The sequence below is a fragment of the Sorex fumeus genome, unplaced genomic scaffold, assembly GCF_029834395.1.
Source record: "Sorex fumeus unplaced genomic scaffold, SorFum_2.1 ptg000007l, whole genome shotgun sequence".
Lineage (NCBI taxonomy): Eukaryota > Metazoa > Chordata > Mammalia > Eulipotyphla > Soricidae > Sorex > Sorex fumeus.
Genome location: NW_026606064.1, coordinates 11,563,867 through 11,585,516, shown reverse-complemented (window position 1 = coordinate 11,585,516; position 21,650 = coordinate 11,563,867). Strand labels below are relative to the sequence as shown.

Sequence of the window (21,650 nt, the reverse complement as noted above, 5' to 3'; positions counted from 1 at the left end):
CCGGATGCAAACGGGAAGAATCGCGTGCTGGCACTGGGCTGCTGTAAGAAGCCCTCGGACGGAATCTGGGAGGCCAGCGACCCTCCAGATGGCTGTTAACGGTTGTGATTGTGAGTACTGAATCTTTCCCGAGCATGAATGGTGGTGTCCGCCTGAGGTCCTTGAGTGGGGTGCGTGGGTAGGGAAGAGGCAGAGGGAAGGCTCGCACGTGTGTTTATAGCGTCGGTGTGTGTGTGTGTGTGCGCGCGCGCGCGCGCGCGTCTGGGGAAGGGGCTGTTGGCGAGGACCCGCAGAAGGGACTCAGCCCCGGGGCACTGGGCTCGCAACGTGGCCAGGAGAGCGGGTCGCAGCCCTGCGGCTCTCCCGCGCGCCCCACTGGCGGCTACATAATCGGTGTGTGTGGTGGGGGGGGGGGGGGGGGGGTTGCGGGAATGCGCCCCTGGAGGTGGGCGAAGTGGCGGCGTGCGGGTCCGCTGCAGACTCGGGGATCCCAGTTCAGTGGGGCTGGGGGCGACGACCCGCCCGGCTTCGCGCTTCTCCCCCCCGCACCCCAAGGATGCGCGGCCGTCCCCCTCTCCCCATCCCTCGCCTCGCGCCCGCGTGCGCGCGCGCGAGCGCGTACCCCTCTCCAGCTCCTCCCGGAACCCCGGCGGGCGGGGCCGGCCTTCCGGAGCCGGGGTGGGGGTGGGGGTGCGGGTGAGGGTGCGGGGGGCGGTGCCGGGGTGTGGGGGGGAGGAGGAGGGCCGCTTACTCTCGGCGCGCGGCGGGCCGACGTCAGGCGGAAGGGCGCGGGGCGCTCGCGCTTTAAATGGCATCGCTGTCATCCGAGCTCGCAGCCGTGTGGGCCGCGGCGGGCTATATAAGCGGCGTGCCGGGCCGGCGCGGGCCACACGGCGACAGCAGCAGCAGCAGCAGTAACAGCAGCAGCAGCGGCGGCGGCGGCGAGCGCTGGGGAGCGCAGGAGCAGCGGTCCCCCGAGCCCCGCCGGCGCGGCGCCCCCGGATCCCGGCCGAGGAGCAGCCGCGTCCCCTTCCCCGCACCCCATCCCGAGCCCCGCCGCCGGAGCATCGTGCCCCCCGCCGCCGCCGCCGCCGCCAGTCCCCCGAGCCCAGCCCCGCGGCGCGGCGCCCCCCGACGGGCCTCGAGGCGCGCCCGAGCCGGGCCCGCGAGGGCCGCCGCCGCCCGGCAGCCGATTTGGAGCCGCCGCCCGGAGAGCCGCAGGCTGCCGCCTCCCGGGGGGCCCCGGCGCAGCAGCGGCCGCCCCCCGCCGACAGCCCCGGCCCCGAGGAGGACGCCGCGAGCGCCATGGCCGCTGCCAAGCCCGGAGAGCTGATGGGCATCTGCTCCAGCTACCAGGCGGTGATGCCGCACTTCGTGTGCCTGGCCGACGAGTTCCCGCAGTCGGTGCGGCCCGCGCAGCTGTCCAAGGGCCGCGGCCGGCTGCGGCGGCCCCGCCAGTCGCGCTTCAAGACGCAGCCGGTGACCTTCGACGAGATCCAGGAGGTGGAGGAGGAGGGGGTGTCGCCGATGGAGGAGGAGAAGGCCAAGAAGTCGTTCCTGCAGAGCCTGGAGTGTCTGCGCCGCAGCACGCAGAGCCTGTCGCTGCAGCGCGAGCAGCTGAGCAGCTGCAAACTGAGGAACAGCCTGGACTCCAGCGACTCCGACTCGGCGCTGTGACCCGGGAGCCGCCCGCAGCGGGGACTCTCGGGCGCCTCTGCGTGCGCCCCCCTTCCCCGGGGAGAGGACCCGCGCCCCGGGGACCTCCGAGACCCGGCGCCGCCGCCGCCGCCGCCGCCCCCCGCGCGCGCTTGGACTCCCCGCCGGGCTCGGACGCGTTGGCTGCGCCCCGCGCTGCGCTCACCCGAGACCCCGAGGGCACGCGCGTGGGGGGACCGCTTTCTTTTGCCCTTGTCCCTGTATCTTTATTATTATTATTATTTTTCTTAAACTCTTGCGGGTGCGAACTCTGCGGTGAGTGGGGCGCGGGGTGGTGTGGTCGTGGCGGTGTCCGTGCAGAGTGACCCGGGGGTCTCCCGGGACCTCCCGGAAAACCGCACCAACGCCCCGGCCCGGCAGTCGGCAAACTCCGAGGTTGCACATCGCGGCACCGTGGCCACCCCCTAGCGCACGCCGGTTCACACTCACGCCAACGCACGCTCGCTGAGCACTTTTGTATTGGTCAGGCGCGGCCCGTTGGGACTTGGGGCTCAGCGCAGCTCCCGCTGCCTGCCGGAGGGAAGGGATGGATATTTATTTTTGCATCGCGAGGTCTGAACGGCTGTTTATTTAACGATCTTTTTATCCGGAGATGTCCGCGGAGGCTCCCGAACGGAGACGAATAAAGTCAATATATTTGCACAGTGTATTTCTCCAGGCTCCTGACTCCTTGAACTCCAAGGCGCGCGAGGCTGGGGACCCGGGGTGGGGGGGGGGGGGTGGCGGTGGGGGTGGGGGGAAGCTGGAGCTAAAATTGGTGGTGTGGGGGCAGGAGTGGAGACCGCACGGTAAGCTCCATTCGCCTGGAGGAGACTGCCGCGACCCCCGAGAGCGAACCCTTACAGCATCCGAACGGCGAGATGCTGTGGCCGGCGCCGCAAATGTTCGCAGCTCCTCAGAGCGCACTGGCCTCGGTGCAGCCTCTCCAGGAGGAAGACGCGGGTCACGACCACCAAACAGTTCCCCTTCGCCCCTACTGCCACCAACTCTGCGCGGAGGGCCCCTTTACAGGCCGGGCGCCGGCGCTGGGGAGGTGCCCGAGCTCGCTGCTATAGGGGGTCAGGTGGGGGAGGGCTGGGGGTGGCCAGGGTCCAGGGAGGGGAGGGAAAGTGGGTCCTCGCTCTCAGCCACGTGCAGATACCGGACCCCCCCGCAGGCCCCTCGCAAGCAGCGCCGCCACTTGGCTCTCTGCTGCCATTTCTCCCATCCTTCCCAGCAAGTCCTTAGGAGAACTCAGGGGTAACGCTTGCACCCTGCTTTGTGTGCAGAGGAGAAAAACCCAGCTGCAGGGGAAGGTGATAGGGAGCGATGTGGGGGTTGAGGTGTCGCACTCCACTTGTGCGGCTCCCTCCAGGCCAGGAGTACCGCCTGTCTATCAAGCACTCTGTCCACACCCTACAGCCTGGTGCTGAGCTAGGCACCAGGCACTTGCGGAGGGAGTGATGTCGTCCCCAAAGAGCAACATAGATGGACAAGTTGGCAAGTTTCCACATCAGGGGTCCAGCCCTCCAGCGATGCACCAGAGCTGCTGCCCCAGTCAGGCTGAGAGACTCTGCAGCCGAGAAAACTTGGGGTTGCCTCTCCCAGTGGCGTCCGAGTGGCAGGCGTCTGTCATCCTGTGTCCCCCCCCCCCCTTGTGCCCCTCTGAGCTCGGGGCTGCTACTGGGCTCTGCACCCTGCTCCACAGCCCCTCACCCCACCCATCCCATCCTCCCACCACCTCCTCTCCGCAGACCTGCCTTTCACTCCTCACGCTGCACACTTGGGCTCTGCAATTAAGGCGAGCAAGCCGAGGAGATGAAACAAAGAAACAGAAATAGAATCGCAGGGGCTGGAGCAATAGTACAGTGGGGACCGTGCCATGCCTGGCGCTGTGAAGACCCAGGTTCTATTCTCCAGCACCACTTCCGGTTCCCCCCCACCCCCCCAGCAGTACTGGAGTAAGCCCTGAGCACAGCCAGATATGGCCCCCAAACCAAACCAAAAATAGCAAAGCCTGAAGGCAGGTCCTCATCTGCACACTAGGGTTCCAGGCGAGGAGGAAGCCTGGAGCTTGGGTGGGGGGGAAACCCCTGGCACCCCATGCCTTGGTAAAGCACTGGCCATTGTACTGTCCACAGTCCCTCCCGCTGAGGCGGGGACTCAGCAGAAGGGGTTATGGTATCTGAGTGGTGGCTGGGTGGAAGGGGTTTAGGGGGAAGGGAAGGGATGCTAAAGCCCAGAAGCCCAGTCCTGCTCTTCTCTCCCATTTGCTGCAGCTACTACAGGGACCCCCTCAGGATCTCCACTCTGAGTCCCCATCCCCCTGCCATGTTTGTTTTTGTTTTGTTTTGTTTTGAAACCACACCCTGCAGGGCGTGCAGGTTGACTCTTGGCTCTGCACTCAAGGATCACTCCTGGTGAGGGCTGGGCGGACCACATGGGATGCTGTAGACTCAACCCAGGTGGGCCAGGTACAAGGCAAGCCCCTTGCCTGCTGAGCTATCGCTCTGACCCCCACACTCTCAATTCTGAGCCTAGCCCCACCTCTGCCCACTGGTCACTATGCGGCTGCCACTGCCCTTCTGTGGGCTAGGGAATCTCTTCCTGCTGCCCTCACCACCTCCCCGCCCCCCCCCCCCACCACCTACCTGAAAACAACCCCTCCCCAAAGGTCCTTTTGGGTCACAGGGTAGATGCAGGGGGTTTGTTCTAGTGCCCTGTGCTGACTGGGGCAGAATGCAGTGCTGAGTCGGTGCTTTGAAATGTTTAATGGGTTAAAATGAAGACAGGAGAACCAGAGTGATAGATAGGACAGCGAGGAGGGCATTTGCTTCACATGCGGCTGACCTGGGATTGATCCCTTGCACCAAGTACCACCAGGGATGATCCCTGGGTGTGGCCCAACACCTCCTCTCCCTTCCAAAAATAAATAAATAGACAAGTAAAGAAGAGTCTGGAGAGACCACAGCAGGGAGGCCACTTGCCTTGCACAGGAATGACTCAGGGTTGGTACCCAGACGTGACCCTTGAGCACAGAGCCTGGAGTAAGACCTGAGCAATGCCAACCCCCTCCCCCAGGGAATAACAATCATTAGATAAATAAAGTGAAGAAGGGGCGGTGAGGAGGGTCGTCCCCCTCCCCATCTTGCTGGCCTCCTGGCTTGTTTTAAAACCTACCCTGATGCACTTTTGCTCTCAGGACCACAGAGCGGGTGCAGGCGTGGTGGGGGAGGAGAAGTGTGACTGGAGGGGCATTTCCCAGGATGGGGGCTTGCTCTTGGTACCCTGGATGCGCTGACCCCCCCCCCCCAGATGTGAGAAACTCTTCATCATGTGATTTGTGGGTTTGGGGCATGATCATGGCACTTTTCACAAGGGAGATAACAAATACAGAACAAGTCCCCCCTACATTCATTACCCTGAGATAAAATTTTGGAGATGCTTAAGAGGTGAGATCTCTCTCAGCAATGCTAAATACCTCTTATTTTTAACCGTTCTGTGCTTAGACTCAAACCCAGGTAGTCACAGCGCGTATAGCCATGCCTCTGGCTGTACTCATCCTGGGCTCGAAGTACTTTAGCCACCTGGTTTCTTTTGGTTTTGGTGTTTGCATTTTTTGGTGCAATGAATGATGCAAATTTCCCACTCTTTGATATAAAAGTGACGGCCTGTGTGTCCCTGTTTCTGGGTTTCGCCTTCTCTCGCAGTTACTTCTCAGGGTCCACTTACAGGAAGATGTTTGGAAGGGCGGCTGGGGCCCGTGTTTGTGGGAACAGCTGGATCGGAGCATCTCTGCCCTTTGTGGGGCTGACGGGGGCCCCTCGCAGGTCCCTGGGGATCTTCTTGGACTTGGCTGCTCCCTGGGGCTTGAGGACTGTTCCAGGCAGTGGAACTCAGAGCTGGAAGCAAGAGACGGGGCCTGAGACCAAGGGGTGTGAGAAGAGGAAGGTGGGAGAGGGTGGTAAAGGAGTGGGAGTGAGAGACTGAGGCAGAGAGTGGAAGGCCACAGGCAGACACACAGACAGAAGATTGCTCAAGGGAGCAGGAGGGATCAGGGCAGGCCCAGGGTGAGGGCATCTCTCCAGGAGCTGCCATCCAGTGAGCAGGCATGTGCCCGGGTAGGCGGGCGGGGTGGCAGCTGGCCCAGCTGTCTGGACACCGAGGCTCATGCTAGGAGCCGCCTGGGCCTCAGCCCAGAGTCCTGGCCAGGGTGAGGGTTTTCCAACAAGCAGGAGGCGAGAGTGACCGTTCGCCCCGGCCCTGGCTGCCAGCCTCCTTGGACTATTTCTCCCCGGGGGAGATATTATCAGGGTGTTGCTCAAAGCCAGCTTGGCTGCCGAAGTCTGCCGTCTGCCAGTTCTGGGTCTGTGGTCCGAAGGAATGGAGGACCCCATCGCTTTGAGGGGCGTATTCAAGCTAGCTCCCAGGGTCACTGGACTCTGGGAGAATGGAGAAGGGGACAGAGGCCCCTGTGGTGAGCTCCCCTGTGTGTGTCCACTTTCACACACACACACACACACACACACACACACACACACGTTGATTTTCTCTTTTTCTTTTCTTTTTGAGTCACACCCGGCAGTGCTCAAGGGTTACTCCTGGCTCTGAACTCAGGAATTACACTGGCAGTGCTCGTGGGACCACATGGGATGCTGGGAATTGAACCCAGGTCGGCCACATACAAGGCAAACTCCCTACCCGCTGTGCTATCGCTCTAGCCCCAAGGTTGAGTTTCTTATGTAGTACATTGTAGCTAGCTGGTGGGGAGCTAGGTGGCACCCAGGAATTTTGTTTTGTTTTGTTTTCATTTGGGGTCCACACCCAGCGATGCTCAGGAGTAACTCCTCGCTCTGTGCTCAGGAATCACTTTTAGCAGAGCTTGGTGGACCAGACCGAATGCTGGGGATTGAAGACGGATCAACCGCATGCAAGACAAGTACCCTTCACCCAATAATTTTTCTTTGCTTTTCTCTTTGGGGTTTGGGGCCACAACTGGTGGTGCTCAGGGCTTCCTCCTGGCTCTGTGCTCAAGGAACATCTGGGGTGCCGGGAATCAAATGGGGGTCGCTGTGTACAAGACGAGCACCCTACCTGCTGGGCCATCTCCCCGGTCCCTGCTTCTACGCTGGCACTGTGCGTCTTCTCTCTTGGCATCTGCTTCCTGAGAGCCAGGCCTGGACTCCTGCTGAGGCCCTGACCCCTGCTCAGGCCGTGTGAGAGAGAGAGGTGTTTCCCCAACAGAGTGCCGTGGCCCTGTGTATGTGGAGGGGTCCTGAAGGCTGGGGCCTTGAGGGGTTGTCTCCATGTCTAGGGGTGATCCTCTCCACCCCTGTTCAACGCCCGGCCTCACCACCGCCTTTGGTATGCAGGGACACACCAACACCCACCACCCTTCCTCTGGGCGCCCAGCCCAGCTCTCAATGGTAACAGACAGGCCGTGGCTTTTGTCCACATTCAGTGCCAGAGGAGGCATTCTTCCTTGGCCTGGGCCTTCCAGGGCCCCTTGCATCCGTGTCCTCTCCCCCCCCACACACACACATGTGGGACACGTGTTTTTGCAGCAAGGCCAATGGCAGAGCCAGGCTGTGCACCTTAGCCCCACTGACAGACACTCTGTGGTCTAAACCACGTGCTGGGCCCTTCATGATAGCAGCCCCCCTTTGCCTGATTAAGCGAACTGGCCCTGGTGGGGTGGCTGGGATAGCCCTAACAACTCCCCCCACACTCCAGGGGTTTGGTTGTGTCAGAGGGGTCTTTTGGGAAATGTGGATGTGTGTGTGGGGGGCAGGAGGGTGGAGGGGGAAGGTTGAACACACTCTGGCCCCTTGGAAAAGCATGGAGGGCAGGACTAGGGGCCAAACCAGTTCTGTGGCCCCTGGAAGGCCATCTGTGGTGTGCCAAGCCCGCACAGATGGAGAGGGTGGGAAAGAGCTAGAATGTGAATGGTCACAGGAAGAGCGATGGATGGAACAGAGCATCATCCACCAATCACCACCATGCAACAAGAATAGAAAGTACCTAGAAAATGTGGGATCTGTCGGAGGGGAGGGCCCCTTCTTTGTAAATCCCTGTCCCCCCACTCCATCGACTGGCTGTAGATCCAGACCCTGGAAGAACCAGGCCCTCAGAGGGAGCAGAGAGAGGGTACAGTCCTACCTTTCCCTTATGGAATGTTCTTGACCCCTAAGTCAAAAGGAAAGAATGTAAGCAAGAGGGCTGCACCGGATCAGATTGAAGCCATCCAGCCAGCTTCGGAACTTCACCCAGAAAACCAAAAAACGCCTTTGCTCTTGGAGTCTGGTTTTTGTCTCTGTCATTGGCTCCTGGCTGGACACGCATAACCTGCTTTGGGGGGAGGCAAGGAGCGGGGTGAAGGCCGGGTGAGCCTGGAAGCACCCCCCAGGGAAACCAAGCTTTTAACACCCCCACCGCACGCCGCTGTGGCCAGAGCAGGAGTGGGAGAGAGAAGCTTCCAGAACTAGGTGGGCGTGGTCAGCTGCCTCTTTGTGGGCTCTCTGCAGCCACACCGCAGGGTTTTGCTAGGGCTCTGCACAGGGACTGGGGGTAAGGGGGAGGGGGTCGGGGGCTCCATTCTTCCCAGCGGAGCGTTGAGTGTGGCAGAACCTTGCTGCCAAGGCCAGGGGACAGGACAGGAGGCCTGTGCTGAAGGTTTTTTTTTTTTTTTCCTTTTTGGGTCACACCCAGTGATACTCAGGGGTTACTCCTGGCTCTGAACTCAGGAATTACTCCTAGCGGTGCTGGGGGACCATATGGGATGCCGGGGATCAAACTCAGGTCAGCTGTGTGCAAGGCAAACGCCCTACTTGTTGTACTATCACTCCGGCCCCTGTGCTGAAGTTTTTGAATTGTAAGGGACACCCTGTGACCGTGCAGAGGACCCCACACCCAGTCTCACACTTGGACCTGGAGCAGCGCCTCCATGAGGCTGAGGGCGGCGCCTTGGGGGAGAGGCACCCTGGGGTACTGCCAGGCTGACTGTCCTGGATGCTGAAATCTGGGTTCAGGTCTTTGTGAGTCTTCTCAGGGTGAGCCCCCTTGACCCACCTTAGCTGCCTCTGTGAAAAACATCCAGGCCCCAGAATCAGAGAAGGAAGAAAGAGCAAGTGAGTGGCCCACAGGACAGGTTGGGGCGTCCCCTGGGGCCTGCTGTGATAGTGCCTGAGGGCCTGGCCTGCCCCCCTGCCCCCTGCCCTAGGACCCTGAGCTGCTTCCGGAGGCAGGTGTGGACCTGGCACACCTTCTCAGCAGAATGGAAGTTCACTTCTGTCTTTCTCCCCAAAACAAATGCAGGTCAGGGTCTTTGCATGGTACTGGGACAGGAAAGTTACGATCTCGGGCGAGGGGTGTCCCTCAGCCCCTCACACTAGCTGTGTGCTGGTGGTGCAGGTGGGAGTGTGGCTCTGGCATGGTTAACATCCTCGCTGGGGGTAGGTGTGCCTGGGCTCCTTGCTGTGAGGTTCAGGAACCCATCACTTCTCCTAACACCTCCTCCTCACTGCCTGCCTGGCTTTAAGCCCCCAACTTGGGAAAAGTCTCAGTTATCAGAGAATCCTGGTCTTGGGGGTCTATGTGGATGCGGGCAGGGGGGTGTGTGTGGGAAAACCCATTTTGCAGATGGGGAATGGGGCTGGGGGACCAGGCAGTCTCTAAGACAGTCACATCTCAACCCCTCGCCTCTTTCCCAGCCTTGGGGAGAAACCCAGAAACTCCAGGCTGCTCTGTGCTGAATGATTCATCACACCCCGAAATAACAGCCTGAGTGCCTGCTGCCTCAGGCTCAGACCCCAGCCAGTGTCCCTGGCTGCTGGCTCGTTCTTCACCCAGAGTGGTCCTGAGCAGCAGGCTGTCCTCTATGGAACTTTGGACCTGTTTTCGGACCTCTGGGGAGCATTCCAGCAGGGCAGCCCATCTTCCACAGTGCAGAAGGGGCCAGCCAGTCCTGGGGAGGCCAGACCCCAAGAGCTGCTGCCCCCAGCTTCAAGCTCCATACTTCCATAGTGGGCTGTGACCTGGGTCCTGAGGGATGCTGACTGGCTGTTCTCTGGTCAAACCCCAGAGGAAGCTGCTGGGACTCAGGACCCTCCATGTATAAGCCCTGGTGAGGTCTGGGACTTGCTCAGCCCAGCCCTAAGCACAGAGAAGGACATGACAGTTAGCCTCAAGCCAGATGAGTATACACACAAATGCACACCCCTCCCACATACATACACATACAGACACATACACAAATACGCACATGTAAACATATATGCACACATACTCACATAACGATACACACACACACACACACACACACACACACAAACTCTTTTTGTAGGAACACATTTGTAGAAACAGTTGAGATTCTGCGTGGAAGTTCGTCCTTCAGCCTGGCTCTGAGTCATGCGGGCTGCATTTGATTTCAAGAGCCTACCCCAGAGTGACTCAGACCGCAAAGACACTAGCCTCTGATCATGAAGACATCTGGAAGGGACGGAGGGATGTCAAGGACTCAGATTCTTGCATCTTCCCTGTCATCCTGACCATGCATTTCCTGCCCCCATGCCACTCCACCCCTTCATGGTGACAAAATAGCTGCCATAGCACTGGCATGACATCTACCTCCATAGTTGAATGCTGGGACGAGTGAATAAACAGGCTTCACCTTGGAACTATCTTGCATGAGAGGAAAATCTGTCCTAAAAACTCTGCATCAAATTCTGCATCTAGACCAGGTGTTGCTACTGCACATTCCTAGACTTGTCTCTGGCAAAGGGAGAACAAGAACAGATAGGTTTCATGGGGATTGTGTCCCCTCCATGGGGCTGGGCCCTCTGTTGTATCAAGGGAGTCCTGGGGGTAGGCAGCTGATGACATATGTCCCAGCCACCTAACGGTTGTGCTCCTGAAACCAGTCTGATGAGCATCTCTGAGCCCAGGTTTTGTACAAATAGAATCCTGGCTGCTGGATTTCAGTGATCATATATGTTAAAAACACAGTGGTGACCTGCTCAGAGGTGCAGGAGGCATTCCGGAGACTGACTCTCAAATTCAGTAAAATTTTAGAGTCTTGGGCTGGAGTGATAGTACAGTGAGTAGGGCGTTAGCCTTGCACGCAGCTGACCTGGGTTTGATTCCCAACATCCCATATGGTCCCCTGAGCACCGCCAGGAGTAATTTCTGAGTGCAAAGCCAGAAGTAACCCCTGTGCAACGCCAGGTGTGACCCAAAAGGGAAAAAAATTTTTTTGAAGTCTTTGAGAAGGTGGAGGATGGAGGAAGGACCCGAACACAGAGATAGAGTTTTTATTTTCTTGAATCAGATGCCTTCTCTGTTCAATGGGGACTTGAGTAGCATAAGATGGGTGTTTGATTGAGGGGGTGGGAGGAGGGGTAGAGGCCACATCCAGTGATGTTGGAGGCTATTCCTAGCTCTGTGCTCAGGATATCACTATCATTATTACTTCCTATAATGCTTAGGAAGTGTTGGGAATTTGAACCAGGGTCAGCTTCATGCTGGGCAAGCTCCTTAGCCTCTACTATCTCTCCAGTCCTAAGTGTTAGATTATTTTTCTGTTTATTTTTTTTGGGGGGGGGAAATGGGGTGTCACACCCAGCGGTGTTCAGGGCTTACTTCTGACTCTGCACTCAGGGAACACACTCCTGGTGGGCTTGGAGTACCATAGGGGTTTATGGGGGATTGAAGCCAGGTCAAACACATGTAAGCAAACACCCTTCCCACTGTGCTATCGCTCCAGTTCCGGGGATAGATGTTTGATGATCACCAAAGAACATCGAATCCCTAGTGACTTGTTTCTCCCAGAGCTAAAACACCCTCATCACACCCCTCCCAAAGTTGGACCCTACTCTCCAGCATGGCCACAGCCCCAGAAGCACAAGGACCTAATGCAGAACCCAGCAGCTTGGAGCAGAAAAGTGAAAGGACTATGTGTTAATCCAGGCCATCAAGTCTGCTGGAGGGGAAAGGGTGTTGCCCCATTCGCCCTCTCTTCTCTGGAAAGAAGGATGGCGGCTGCATGGGAGCCTTGTGGACAGCAGGTATGAGCCGGGGGTGTGGGGGCGACTAAAACCTCATGGGTCGGGGGGCGTTCCGGTCCGTCCTTCACGCCCTACCGAGGTCACCAGTTGCCCCCCGCGAGCGGCTCTCCAGCACAGCCACGGCCCCAGAAGCACAAGGACTTAATGCAGAACCCAGCAGCTTGGAGCAGAAAAGTGAACGGACTATGCGTTAATCCAGGCCATCAAGTCTGCCGGAGGGGAAAGGGTGTTGCCCCATTCGCCCTCTCCTCTCTGGAAAGAAAGATGGTGGCCGCATGGGAGCCTTGTGGACAGCAGGTATGAGCCGGGGGTGTGGGGGCGACTAAAACCTCATGGGAAGGGGGGCGTTTCGGTCCGCCCTTCATGCCCTACCGAGGCCACCAGTTGCCCCCCACGAGCGGCTCTCCAGCACGGCCATGACTCCAGAACACAGAAACCAATTTCTTAACTATCTGACTTTCAGTAGAAATACTTCCAGGGTCAATAGGTAAAATAGCAGAAATCCAAAACGAACATTTAATTCTTGACCCCAGCTGTAAAAAGCAAATCACGTCACAATGCTTTTTCAGCATGTCTGATTTTGGGGGGGGGGTAAACTCTAAATAATAGTGGTGAATCTTTTATTGAAACAGTGAATCTAATCAAAGCAGATAGAGTGTTAACTAGAATTCATCTGCCTCACAGGGACTGGGAGGGGTCGGGGGGTGGGGTTTTATTGGGGTTCTTCATGGTAAAAAATAAGTATTGGTAAAGGGAAATATGTTTGATATTTGCATGACTGAGACCTAAACCTGAAAGCTTTGTAACCTTTCCCACAGTGATTCAATAAATAAATAAATAAAAACAAAGTTGGACCCTACTACAGCCTGAGCTCCAAGTCCAGGAACTTCCTCATCTAAACTCACTCCATTTGTGGAGATACACTACAGCTGGTAAGATGCTCAGCTGGCACTCAGGGGACCATAGGCAGTGCCGGGGACTGAACTGGGGTCAGCTGTGTACGAGGCAAATGCCTTAATCCACACACACATTCTCTCTCCAACCCGACACTGCAGTATTTGTTTGAATTTCCCTTTTGACCCACGAGTTGTTTAAATACCAGTTTAAATTCTTTCCACATGGATGAATTGATATACTTTTAACTTAGCTATTCTTTTTCTTTCATTGCGGCGAGATAATGTTTTCTGGAGTAGTTCTCTTTTGGGGGAAATTGCTGAGATTTTCTCTCTGATCTTGTGAAACCTCCATGGTCACTTGAGAATCGGGTGTGCTGACTATTTTCATGGGTCAGGGCCGCTTCATTATATTATTAATATCTTCTGTGCCATGATACAGATGAGAAGATTGTGAAGAAATGTCTTCTCTTCTGCCTGGGGATAGAATTTGAGCACATCCACCAGCCCTTCTGACAATAGGGGGGCATCCAGTGGACCTCCAATCTGACTTGTGGGATGGGCTGGTGGAAACAGGCCTTTCTAGACCCAGGACAGTGATGAAGATGGTTTTTTCACATTTCCACCTTCTACTTGCCAAGGGCAACCTACCTAGTAGGGTAGTGATTCCTCTTCTGTGCTGAGGCTATGGCTTTAAACATGGTCGATTGCATATTTGGAAAGCCCACCAATCTGGAATGCTTACTGCTTTCTACTGTATGAGAGTTTTCTGTAACTCTCTCTCATGCAAGCACACGTGCACGTGCGTGCGCATGCACGCACACACACACACACACACACACACAGACAAAAACAGAGACTCAACAATGCTAACCCTAAAGAATATAAAAATTGGTCAAGCATGGTATGTTGGGGCCAGAGTGAAAGTACAGCGGGTAGGACATTTGTCTTGCACGTGGCTGACCTCGGTTTTATCTCTGTCACCCTCTATGATTCCTCAAGTCCTGCCAGGAGTGATCCCTGAGTGCAGAGCCAGGACCAAGCCCTGAGCACCGGTGGGTGCTTCCACTTGGGGAGGAAGTTAAACTGGTATTTAAACAACTCTTGGGTCAAAAGGGAAATTCAAACGAATACTGCAGTGTCAGGTTGGAGAGAGAGTGTGTGTGGATTAAGGCATTTGCCTTGTACACAGCTGACCCCAGTTCGGTCCCCGGCACTGCCTATGGTCCCCTGAGTGCCAGCCGAGCGCCTTACCTGCTGTAGTGTCTCTCCAGTCCTGGAGTGAGTTTAGATGAGGAAGTTCCCGGACTTGGAGCTGAGACTGTCGTGGGGTCCAACTTTGGGAGGGGAGTGCTTCTGAGGGTATTTTCGCTCTGGGAGAAACAAGTCACTAAGGATTAGATGTCCTACAGTGATAACAACCAAACAAAAAGAGAGCAGGATGTTTTCTGAGCTGCAGTTCACTAGGCCCCAGGAACACAGATTTGAGAGTCTTAAGAGTCTGGGAATGGGGTGGGACGTAGGCTGGCCAAATCCTGGGTGAAATTGTTTGCCCATAGCCCAAAGTCTCCTCTTGTGCCTTCCAGGACTGTGGTTCCCGGAGAAGCGGGAAGCGGGAGAGGCTGGCAGGTTAGCAGGGCTTGGCTGTGCCCATGACTCTCAACACTGACACAGAGAAGCCAGCATCTCTGCCCAGACCCACCAGGTTTCAAGCAACAATGAAAAAGAAAAAGTGCTCATCTGGGAATGTACGGAGCTTTGAAAGCTTGCAAAACCCACCGCCTGCCACCCAGATACCAGGAGGTCAGAGAGTGCGGCTCAGCCCTCTTCCTGGCGGTCCTCAGTAGCATGTTCCTGCAAGGGGTTCACATCCCAGGCAAGTATTCAGCGCTGAGGAGAGGTGGGGCGAGAGGACAGAGGCCAAGAAAGGAAGCAGACGTGAGAAAAAGAGCGGGACATGTGGGTGCATGAGCCCCCTTACTTCGCTGTTTGCTTTCTTTGGTTCCAGTTCTCCACAGAACCATGGTCAGAAAATAGTATGTATGCGATTTGGGGGAGGCGGGGGGCGGTAGGGGGGAGTATGTGTGTGCTTGGGCCACACTTGGCAGTGCTCAGCTTTTACTCCTGGTTCTGTGCTCAGGGATCCCTCCTGGTGGGGCTTGGGAGACAATATGGGATGCTGGGGATTGAACTTGGGTATGGTAAATGCAAGGCAAACGCCCTACCTGCTGTACTATACCTCTGGCCCCTGGATAAGATAGAGAGAGAGAGAGAGAGAGAGAGAGAGAGAGAACACCAGCATGCCCTTTGTTCCAGTAAATTATTAAGATTGATTCATTTTATTACTGGTTATTATTAGTCCCTTTACTAGGCCTGATTTATAAATAAATAGCTTTGTCACAGATCTGCACGCACAAGGGAAACCTTAGTGGATGTAGGGTCTGTACTACCTGTAGTTTTGTGCGTCCACTGGGGTCATAAAAAGTAGCCCCACGCATGAGGACCCACATATACTGGCTTCTGAAATGGAAGGGAAGCAAACAGGCTTTCCTCCCTAATCGATGTTCCAGGGAGTTGTTTTCCTAAGGAAACTGTAAAAGCCCAGGATTGTTTATGTCCCGATCCTGGCCTCCAGGAAGCTCCCTCTTAACTCCCTCTTCAGCTGGAGACCGCAGAGGCTTGCAGGGGCAAAGCCAGAACTTCCTGAAGGTGTCCCGGGAGGGGTGGGGGAGCTGGAGGTCCCCATTCCTTCCTGCTTGTGTGTTGTCTGCTCTTTCTCCTAATGTTCCATGGCGTCACCATCTGTTTCACCATAGTCCCCCCTTTTTTTTCTTTTTGGGTCACACCCAGCGATGCACAGGGGTTACTCCTGGCTCTGCCCTCAGGAATTACTCCTGGCAGTGCTCAGGAGACCATATGGGATGCTGGGAATTGAACCTGGGTTGGCCGCGTGCAAGGTAAATGCCCTACGCTGTGCTATCTCTCCGACCCCTCACCATAGTCCCTTGGATGGACTGTGCTCTGAGTATGGTGAACTGTGTCTGAACCTGATGTGGCCTATGCCTCTCACGGTCACTGGCAACTGGAGGGACAGTGTTGCCACCAGGAGAGGGGCGGAATCATCCTCTTTGTGGACCATGTTTAAAGACCAGGGCGATGGGCATGGAGTGGGAGTAATTTCTCTGATCTCTTCTATTTTTGTCCCCGTGAAGCCAGATCATGTCCAGCTCACTCTTTGGATTTATTTTATTTTTAAATATTTTTCACTGAACCACCATGAAATACACAGTCACAAAGTTGTTCAATTGGGTTTAAGTCATACAATGTTCCAACACCCGTCCCTTCGTCAGGGAAACTGGGGACACCGCTAGTGTCCCCAATTTCTCTCTCCCCACCACCCATCCTGGCCTGCTTCTATTTCTATGACAGACACAGGTGCCTCTCTCTCTCTCTCTCTCTCTCTCTCTCTCTCTTTCTCTCTCTCTTCTCCTATCTCTCTCCCTCTCCCCCTCTGTCTCTCTCTGTCTCTCTCTCTTTCTCTCTTTCCTTCCTTTTGGGCAATATGGTTTGTAATACAGGTAGTGGAAGGTTATCATGTTTATCCCTTTACCTCCTTTCAGCACTCAGTTCTTGTCCAGAGTGATCATTTTCAACTACCGTTGTCATAGTGGTCCCTTCTCTATTCTAACTGCCCTCTCTGGTCCCCCCACCCGATCATTTGTGGCAAATTTTCAACCATGGACCAGTCCTCCTGGCCCTTCTTTCTACTGTCCTTGGGTGCACTCTTTGGATTTAGGTAGGTGTATGACTGGTGTTTTCTCCCAGAAGACATGAATGCAATTAATATTTGTCACAGAGACCCAGGCCTGAGACTGTGGGTGTGCAGCTCCATCTAAACTCCTGTCCCAACGGGCATTTTGTTTTTATTAAAATGTGTTATTATACTTTAGGTTGACCTTGCGACCACTCACTACTTTCGGACTAGCTGGAGCGATAGCAGAGTGGTAGGGCGTTTGCCTTGCGCGCAGCTGGCCTGGACAAGCCGGGTTCGATTCCTCCACCCCTCTCAGAGAGCCCAGCAAGCTACCAAGAATATCTCACCTGCACAGCAAAGCCTGGCAAGCTACCCATGAGGTATTCAATATGCCAAATACAGTAACAACAAGTCTTACGATGGAGACGTTAGGGCCTGCTCGAGCAAATTGATGAACAACAGGAGGACCATGACCGTGTAATTATACTGGGGCTGGAGAGATACTAAGGCACTTGCCCTGCAGGTGACCAATCCAGGTTTGATTCCCAGAACCCTATACGGCTCCCTGTGTCCCACCAGGAGTGAGCCCTGTTCACTGCCGGGTGTGGTCCAAACTTCTCCCACCACTCCAAAGATGCATTCATCTACAGAACAATATTTGACTGATTTTCATCTATTCCATGGCAAAAAAAAAAATTGTTTTTGCCCCCTTACCCAATAGTCTTTAAACAATTGGCTTTGATGACCCTTTGTACCCTTTTATCTTTAACATCTTTGTATTGCTTCTGTGCTAACTCAATTTTAGAAATTACACGCTGTGGAATGAGTTGGGTTTTCATGCTATTTGTAGAAGTTTATTTCAGGGAGTGTAATTTTGCGGGCTGTTTTGGAGTTTTGCTGCCAAGCGACTATTGTGCTATTTTCTCGACACGTTCGTTGCCGCCGTCTCCCGTTCCCCCCACCCCACCACCACCACCCCACCACCCCGCAGACACACAATGAGGCGTCTCCATCTCCAGGCTGTGCTTCCCAGCTCTGCAGTTTGTGTTGTGTACAAGGCATCTTGGCTCATTATTTCAGATCAGCGCTTCTCCACTAAGGACAATTTGGCCCCTCAGGGGATAATTAGCAATGTCTGGAGGCAATTTTGGTTGTCACAGTTTGGTGTGGGGGTTGATGCTACTGAATGCTAGTGGGCAGAACCCAATGATATTGATAATATAGTACATGTAGCCCCTCCAAGGAAGATTTAGGAACTCCTAGGGCCGGGGATAGAGAGAGCTCCGGGGTTAAGACTCCTGTATTGCATGCAGCAGAGCCTGGTTCCATCCCCGGCACCACACAGTTCCCCGAGCATTGTAGGGTGCAGCCCTGCAAGCCCCAACACTGCCAGGGTAGCTCTGGTTATTCCCAACCCTGGTAGATCTGAGCAGTGCCACCTCCTTGGGTCCTCGTGTGTTTATTTTTTTCTTTTAATTTTAATTAATTAATTTATTTTTTAATTTTTATTAGTGAAACACCATGAGGTACAGTTGTAGACTTACAAATTTTTGTGCTTGGGTTTCAGTTATACAATGATCGAATACCCATCCCTCCACCAGTGCCCATTCTCCACCACCAATGATCCCAGTATCCCTCCCAGGGTCCTCGTGTTAAACCACTGGCCCAAGTGACTGAGTGTCCTTGGAGGGGACACTTCTGGGCACAGCTTGAGAGGTCCTTCTCCTCCCAAAGAATTATGTACCCCAGATGCCAGTAGTGCTGAAATTGAGACAGTCTTCTTTGTTTTTTTGCTTTTTGGGTCACACCCGGCAATGCACAGGGGTCACTCCTGGCTCTGCACTCAGGAGTTACTCCTGGCGGTGCTCAGGGAACCATATGGGATGCTGGGAATCGAACCCAGGTCGGCCGCGTGCAAGGCAAACGTCCTACCTGCTGTGCTATTGCTCCAGCCTTGAGACAGTCTTCTTTTGAGTGAGCCCTCAGCTATGGGTAAAGTATGTTTTTGTAAAGAGTGAGAAAGAGAGTGAGAAAGAGAGAGAGAGAGAGAGAGAGAGAGAGAGAGAGAGAGAGAGAGAGAGAGAAGAGAGAGTATGTGTTAATTACCACCTTTGCGCTGACTTGCTATTCAGATATCCCCCCACCAAGCAATTTCTGTGGCGCTTCCCTTTGTGGCTTTTGTATAAAATCTTTGTTTTTACCCATCTTCAGGATTTGTTTGTTTGATTTTTTTTTTTTTGAGGCTATACCCAGCAGTACTCAGGGCTTACTCCTGCCTTTGCACTCAGGGATCACCCCCAGCAGGGATTGGGGGACCATAATGGGGTGCCTGGGATTAAACCCAGGTGGGCTGTGTGCAAGGCAAGTGCCTTAACCCCTGCACTATATCTCAGGGTCAGATTTTAATTTTTCAAAAAAGGGATTAGATTGTGGTCCCCTGGGCATGGCTAGGAGTGATGCCTGAGGTCAGAGCCAAGAGTAAGTCCCGAGTCATTGAATGTCATTAAATGTGGCCCCCAAACCAAAAATATATATAATTAGATTAAAAGTATCCATTGAAATAAAATTAATTAAATATTAAAATGATCAGTTTAGGAAAAAATGTACAAAGCTGCTGAAAGAATTTCTGTGTATCTTTTACCCAGATTCCCCAAATGTTCACATTCCACAGGAATTGCTTTGTAAATGGCCTCTTTCTCTCTATCCATATACATGCTCAGACATACATTACTCATCATCATTATTATTTACTTTCTGGGTTATATGAGAAATAATGACACACATGGAGCTCCTTTATTCCTTAATAACCCTTGGCAGATATCCCTAAAATTAAGGATACTGCTTTTAGATCCACAGTTCAAGAAAATGAATATGAATATAAGATTATGACATAATCTATAAATACCTTTTTTGGGCATGTGTCCCAATACCATCCTTTATAATCCAAAAATATATGTGGTTCAGGATCACGTGTTGCATTCAGTTCTTGGGTTTTGAATCTGGAGCTGCCTCTCAAGGTTTTATGATCTTAATATCCTGAGGAATACAGAGACAAAAGTTTCTTCTAAGTTACTTTTATGGGGAGTATTGTGGCTTGCAGTGGTGTTTATATTATTGTTTTATAATTGCTGTGCTACTACATAAACCCCCAAGCCTCACAGGGTATCAATAACCTTTGGCCCTTGCCCCATCCCCACCCCTATGAGTTATTTTGTCAAATGTCCTTGAATCTTAGGCTTTGTTTGGCAGGAGCGTCAAAGAGCACAGAAGTGGTGTGTGTCCTCCTCAATGCCTTGTACATGGAAGGCCACATAGTGCTGGCTTGTCCCTCTACTAAGGATGCTACCAGGCAGGACCCTGAGATGCCGCCCATGAATGACCCCCCCTCAGCTACTTATTAATCTCCGTAATGGTCATGATCCCAGAGACACACAAACGAATCTCAGAACCGAGCGGCTCTTGGCAGAAATCTCTCCAGACTAATTATTAAAATTTTAGAATTCCAAGATCGTGTAACATCATATACTATTCATAACCAGCAATAGAAAGCAAATTGTCTAATGTTGCCTTTTCGGCAGGTCTGAGTGTTGGGGGAAAATTTCAAATAATAATGGTGGGACTGGTGTCAAAATATTGAATGTAATCAAAGTAGAGAGAGAATAATGTGGAAATTATCTGCCACACAGGTAGGGGTAGGGGTGGGATGGGGGGTATACTGGGTTTTTGGTGGTGGAAAATGTGCACTGGTGAAGGAACGGGTGTTTGATCATTGTACGACCAAGACTCAAACATGAAAGCTTTGTAGCTGTTCTCACGGTGATTCAATAAATAAAGTTTTTTTTTAAAGGATGCAACTAACAATGCTAACTTGAATCACATGCAAGAGGGGTCTACTGGGTTCTTCTGCTAGAAAGATCTGCGTGTCCTCATTCTCATCAGCAAGTTTGTGGAGCATGTCTAGACAGAGTCCAGTGTTGATGCAGTTCTGAGAAATCCTCCTGAGAAGCGTTATTGAATGGATGTGAGAGCATGTGATGGCACAAATCTCAGGGCACAGATCCTGGGATGGGGGTGGGGAGGCACCCATTGCCCATCTGAGCAACACTACGAGTCTGCTCTAGGCTTTGAACCTGCAGAGTAGGAGAAGACAGACTGAACGTTGTTGAAGGTTGTCAGCAAAGGCATTTGTGTGTCTAAACAGATTTACCCCTCAGGAGGTGGTGGGTATTGGGGGGGCCACCATTGTTTATGCGGGCCATCATCCACGGAAGTGTTCTTAGGTGCCACATGACCTTGTTCTCATCAGGCATCCATATGCTCTCTGGTGAGCCCCAGCATCCATCCACACTTCTGGCCTCAGTTAGTCATGATGTTGCTTGCCAGGTGATGATTTAAAAAAAAAAACCATCATTATTTCCTCTGCATTCAACCATTGACATTCAGATGACAAAGATTCCTCCAATGTATTTGTTTGCTCATTTGTTTATTTATATCGGCATGAACTCATGTGTTCCTGTTTTGGTCCATACAGTCTATAGTTGTTACTTTCGTTCTGTCTGTGAGGCTTAAATTGTCCCAGACTTGGCCAGAGGGACCCCAGTTGCATCATAACTGTCCTTCCTGCATCCGCGTGCAGAGTCTGGGTTTGCTTTGCTCGCTGCCAATCTCTAGGGCCCAGAACAGTGCACCTACCATATTTTTTTAATGAATGAACAACTCAATGAATGCCAAAATGCTTTTCTAGCTCATGACCATGATAAGAAAAACACTCTCCTGGGGCTTTGGGGCAGGAAGCAGATGAGCCATTATATGCAGAGTGCTTAGAACACCAGCAACATTAATAACTAATATTTATTCCCTACTTACTCTGTGCCAGACCCACCTCTAAAGCATCCAACTGCCTTTGTCTGTGATGCCAAGCCTGGGAGGTAGGTAATGCGATTTCTCAATTCGCAGAAATAGAGAGAGAGAGAGACAGAGAGAGACAGAGAGAGACAGACAGACAGAGAGAGAGAGAGAGAGAGAGAAAGTCCCTTGCCCAAGATCCTACAATCCAAGAATACAAAAAAGAATACAAGTGGTACAAGTGGTGCCAACATAGGCATGTAGCAAATGGACCTGTTTTCAAAATTGGGATCCACTGTGTATTTTGCCTGTGGGATCTTGGGCAAGCCCAACCGCTGTGTCATACAGCCCTCATTCAGAGCCTGATGGCAGCAGAAAAACTGATGAGTTGACGGTGAAAGC

General features: G+C 53.6%; 1 protein-coding gene across 1 annotated transcript; it reads left to right on the top strand.

Annotated features, from left to right (window-relative positions):
* Positions 1-431: 431 nt before the first annotated feature.
* On the top strand, positions 432-2,365 carry CUNH11orf96 (chromosome unknown C11orf96 homolog). Its single transcript, XM_056135348.1, has 2 exons — positions 432-445; positions 921-2,365. The coding sequence occupies exons 1-2, from the start codon at positions 432-434 to the stop codon at positions 1,675-1,677; spliced, it is 771 nt and encodes a 256-aa protein (XP_055991323.1). The 3' UTR covers positions 1,678-2,365.
* The last annotated feature ends 19,285 nt before the right edge of the window (positions 2,366-21,650 follow it).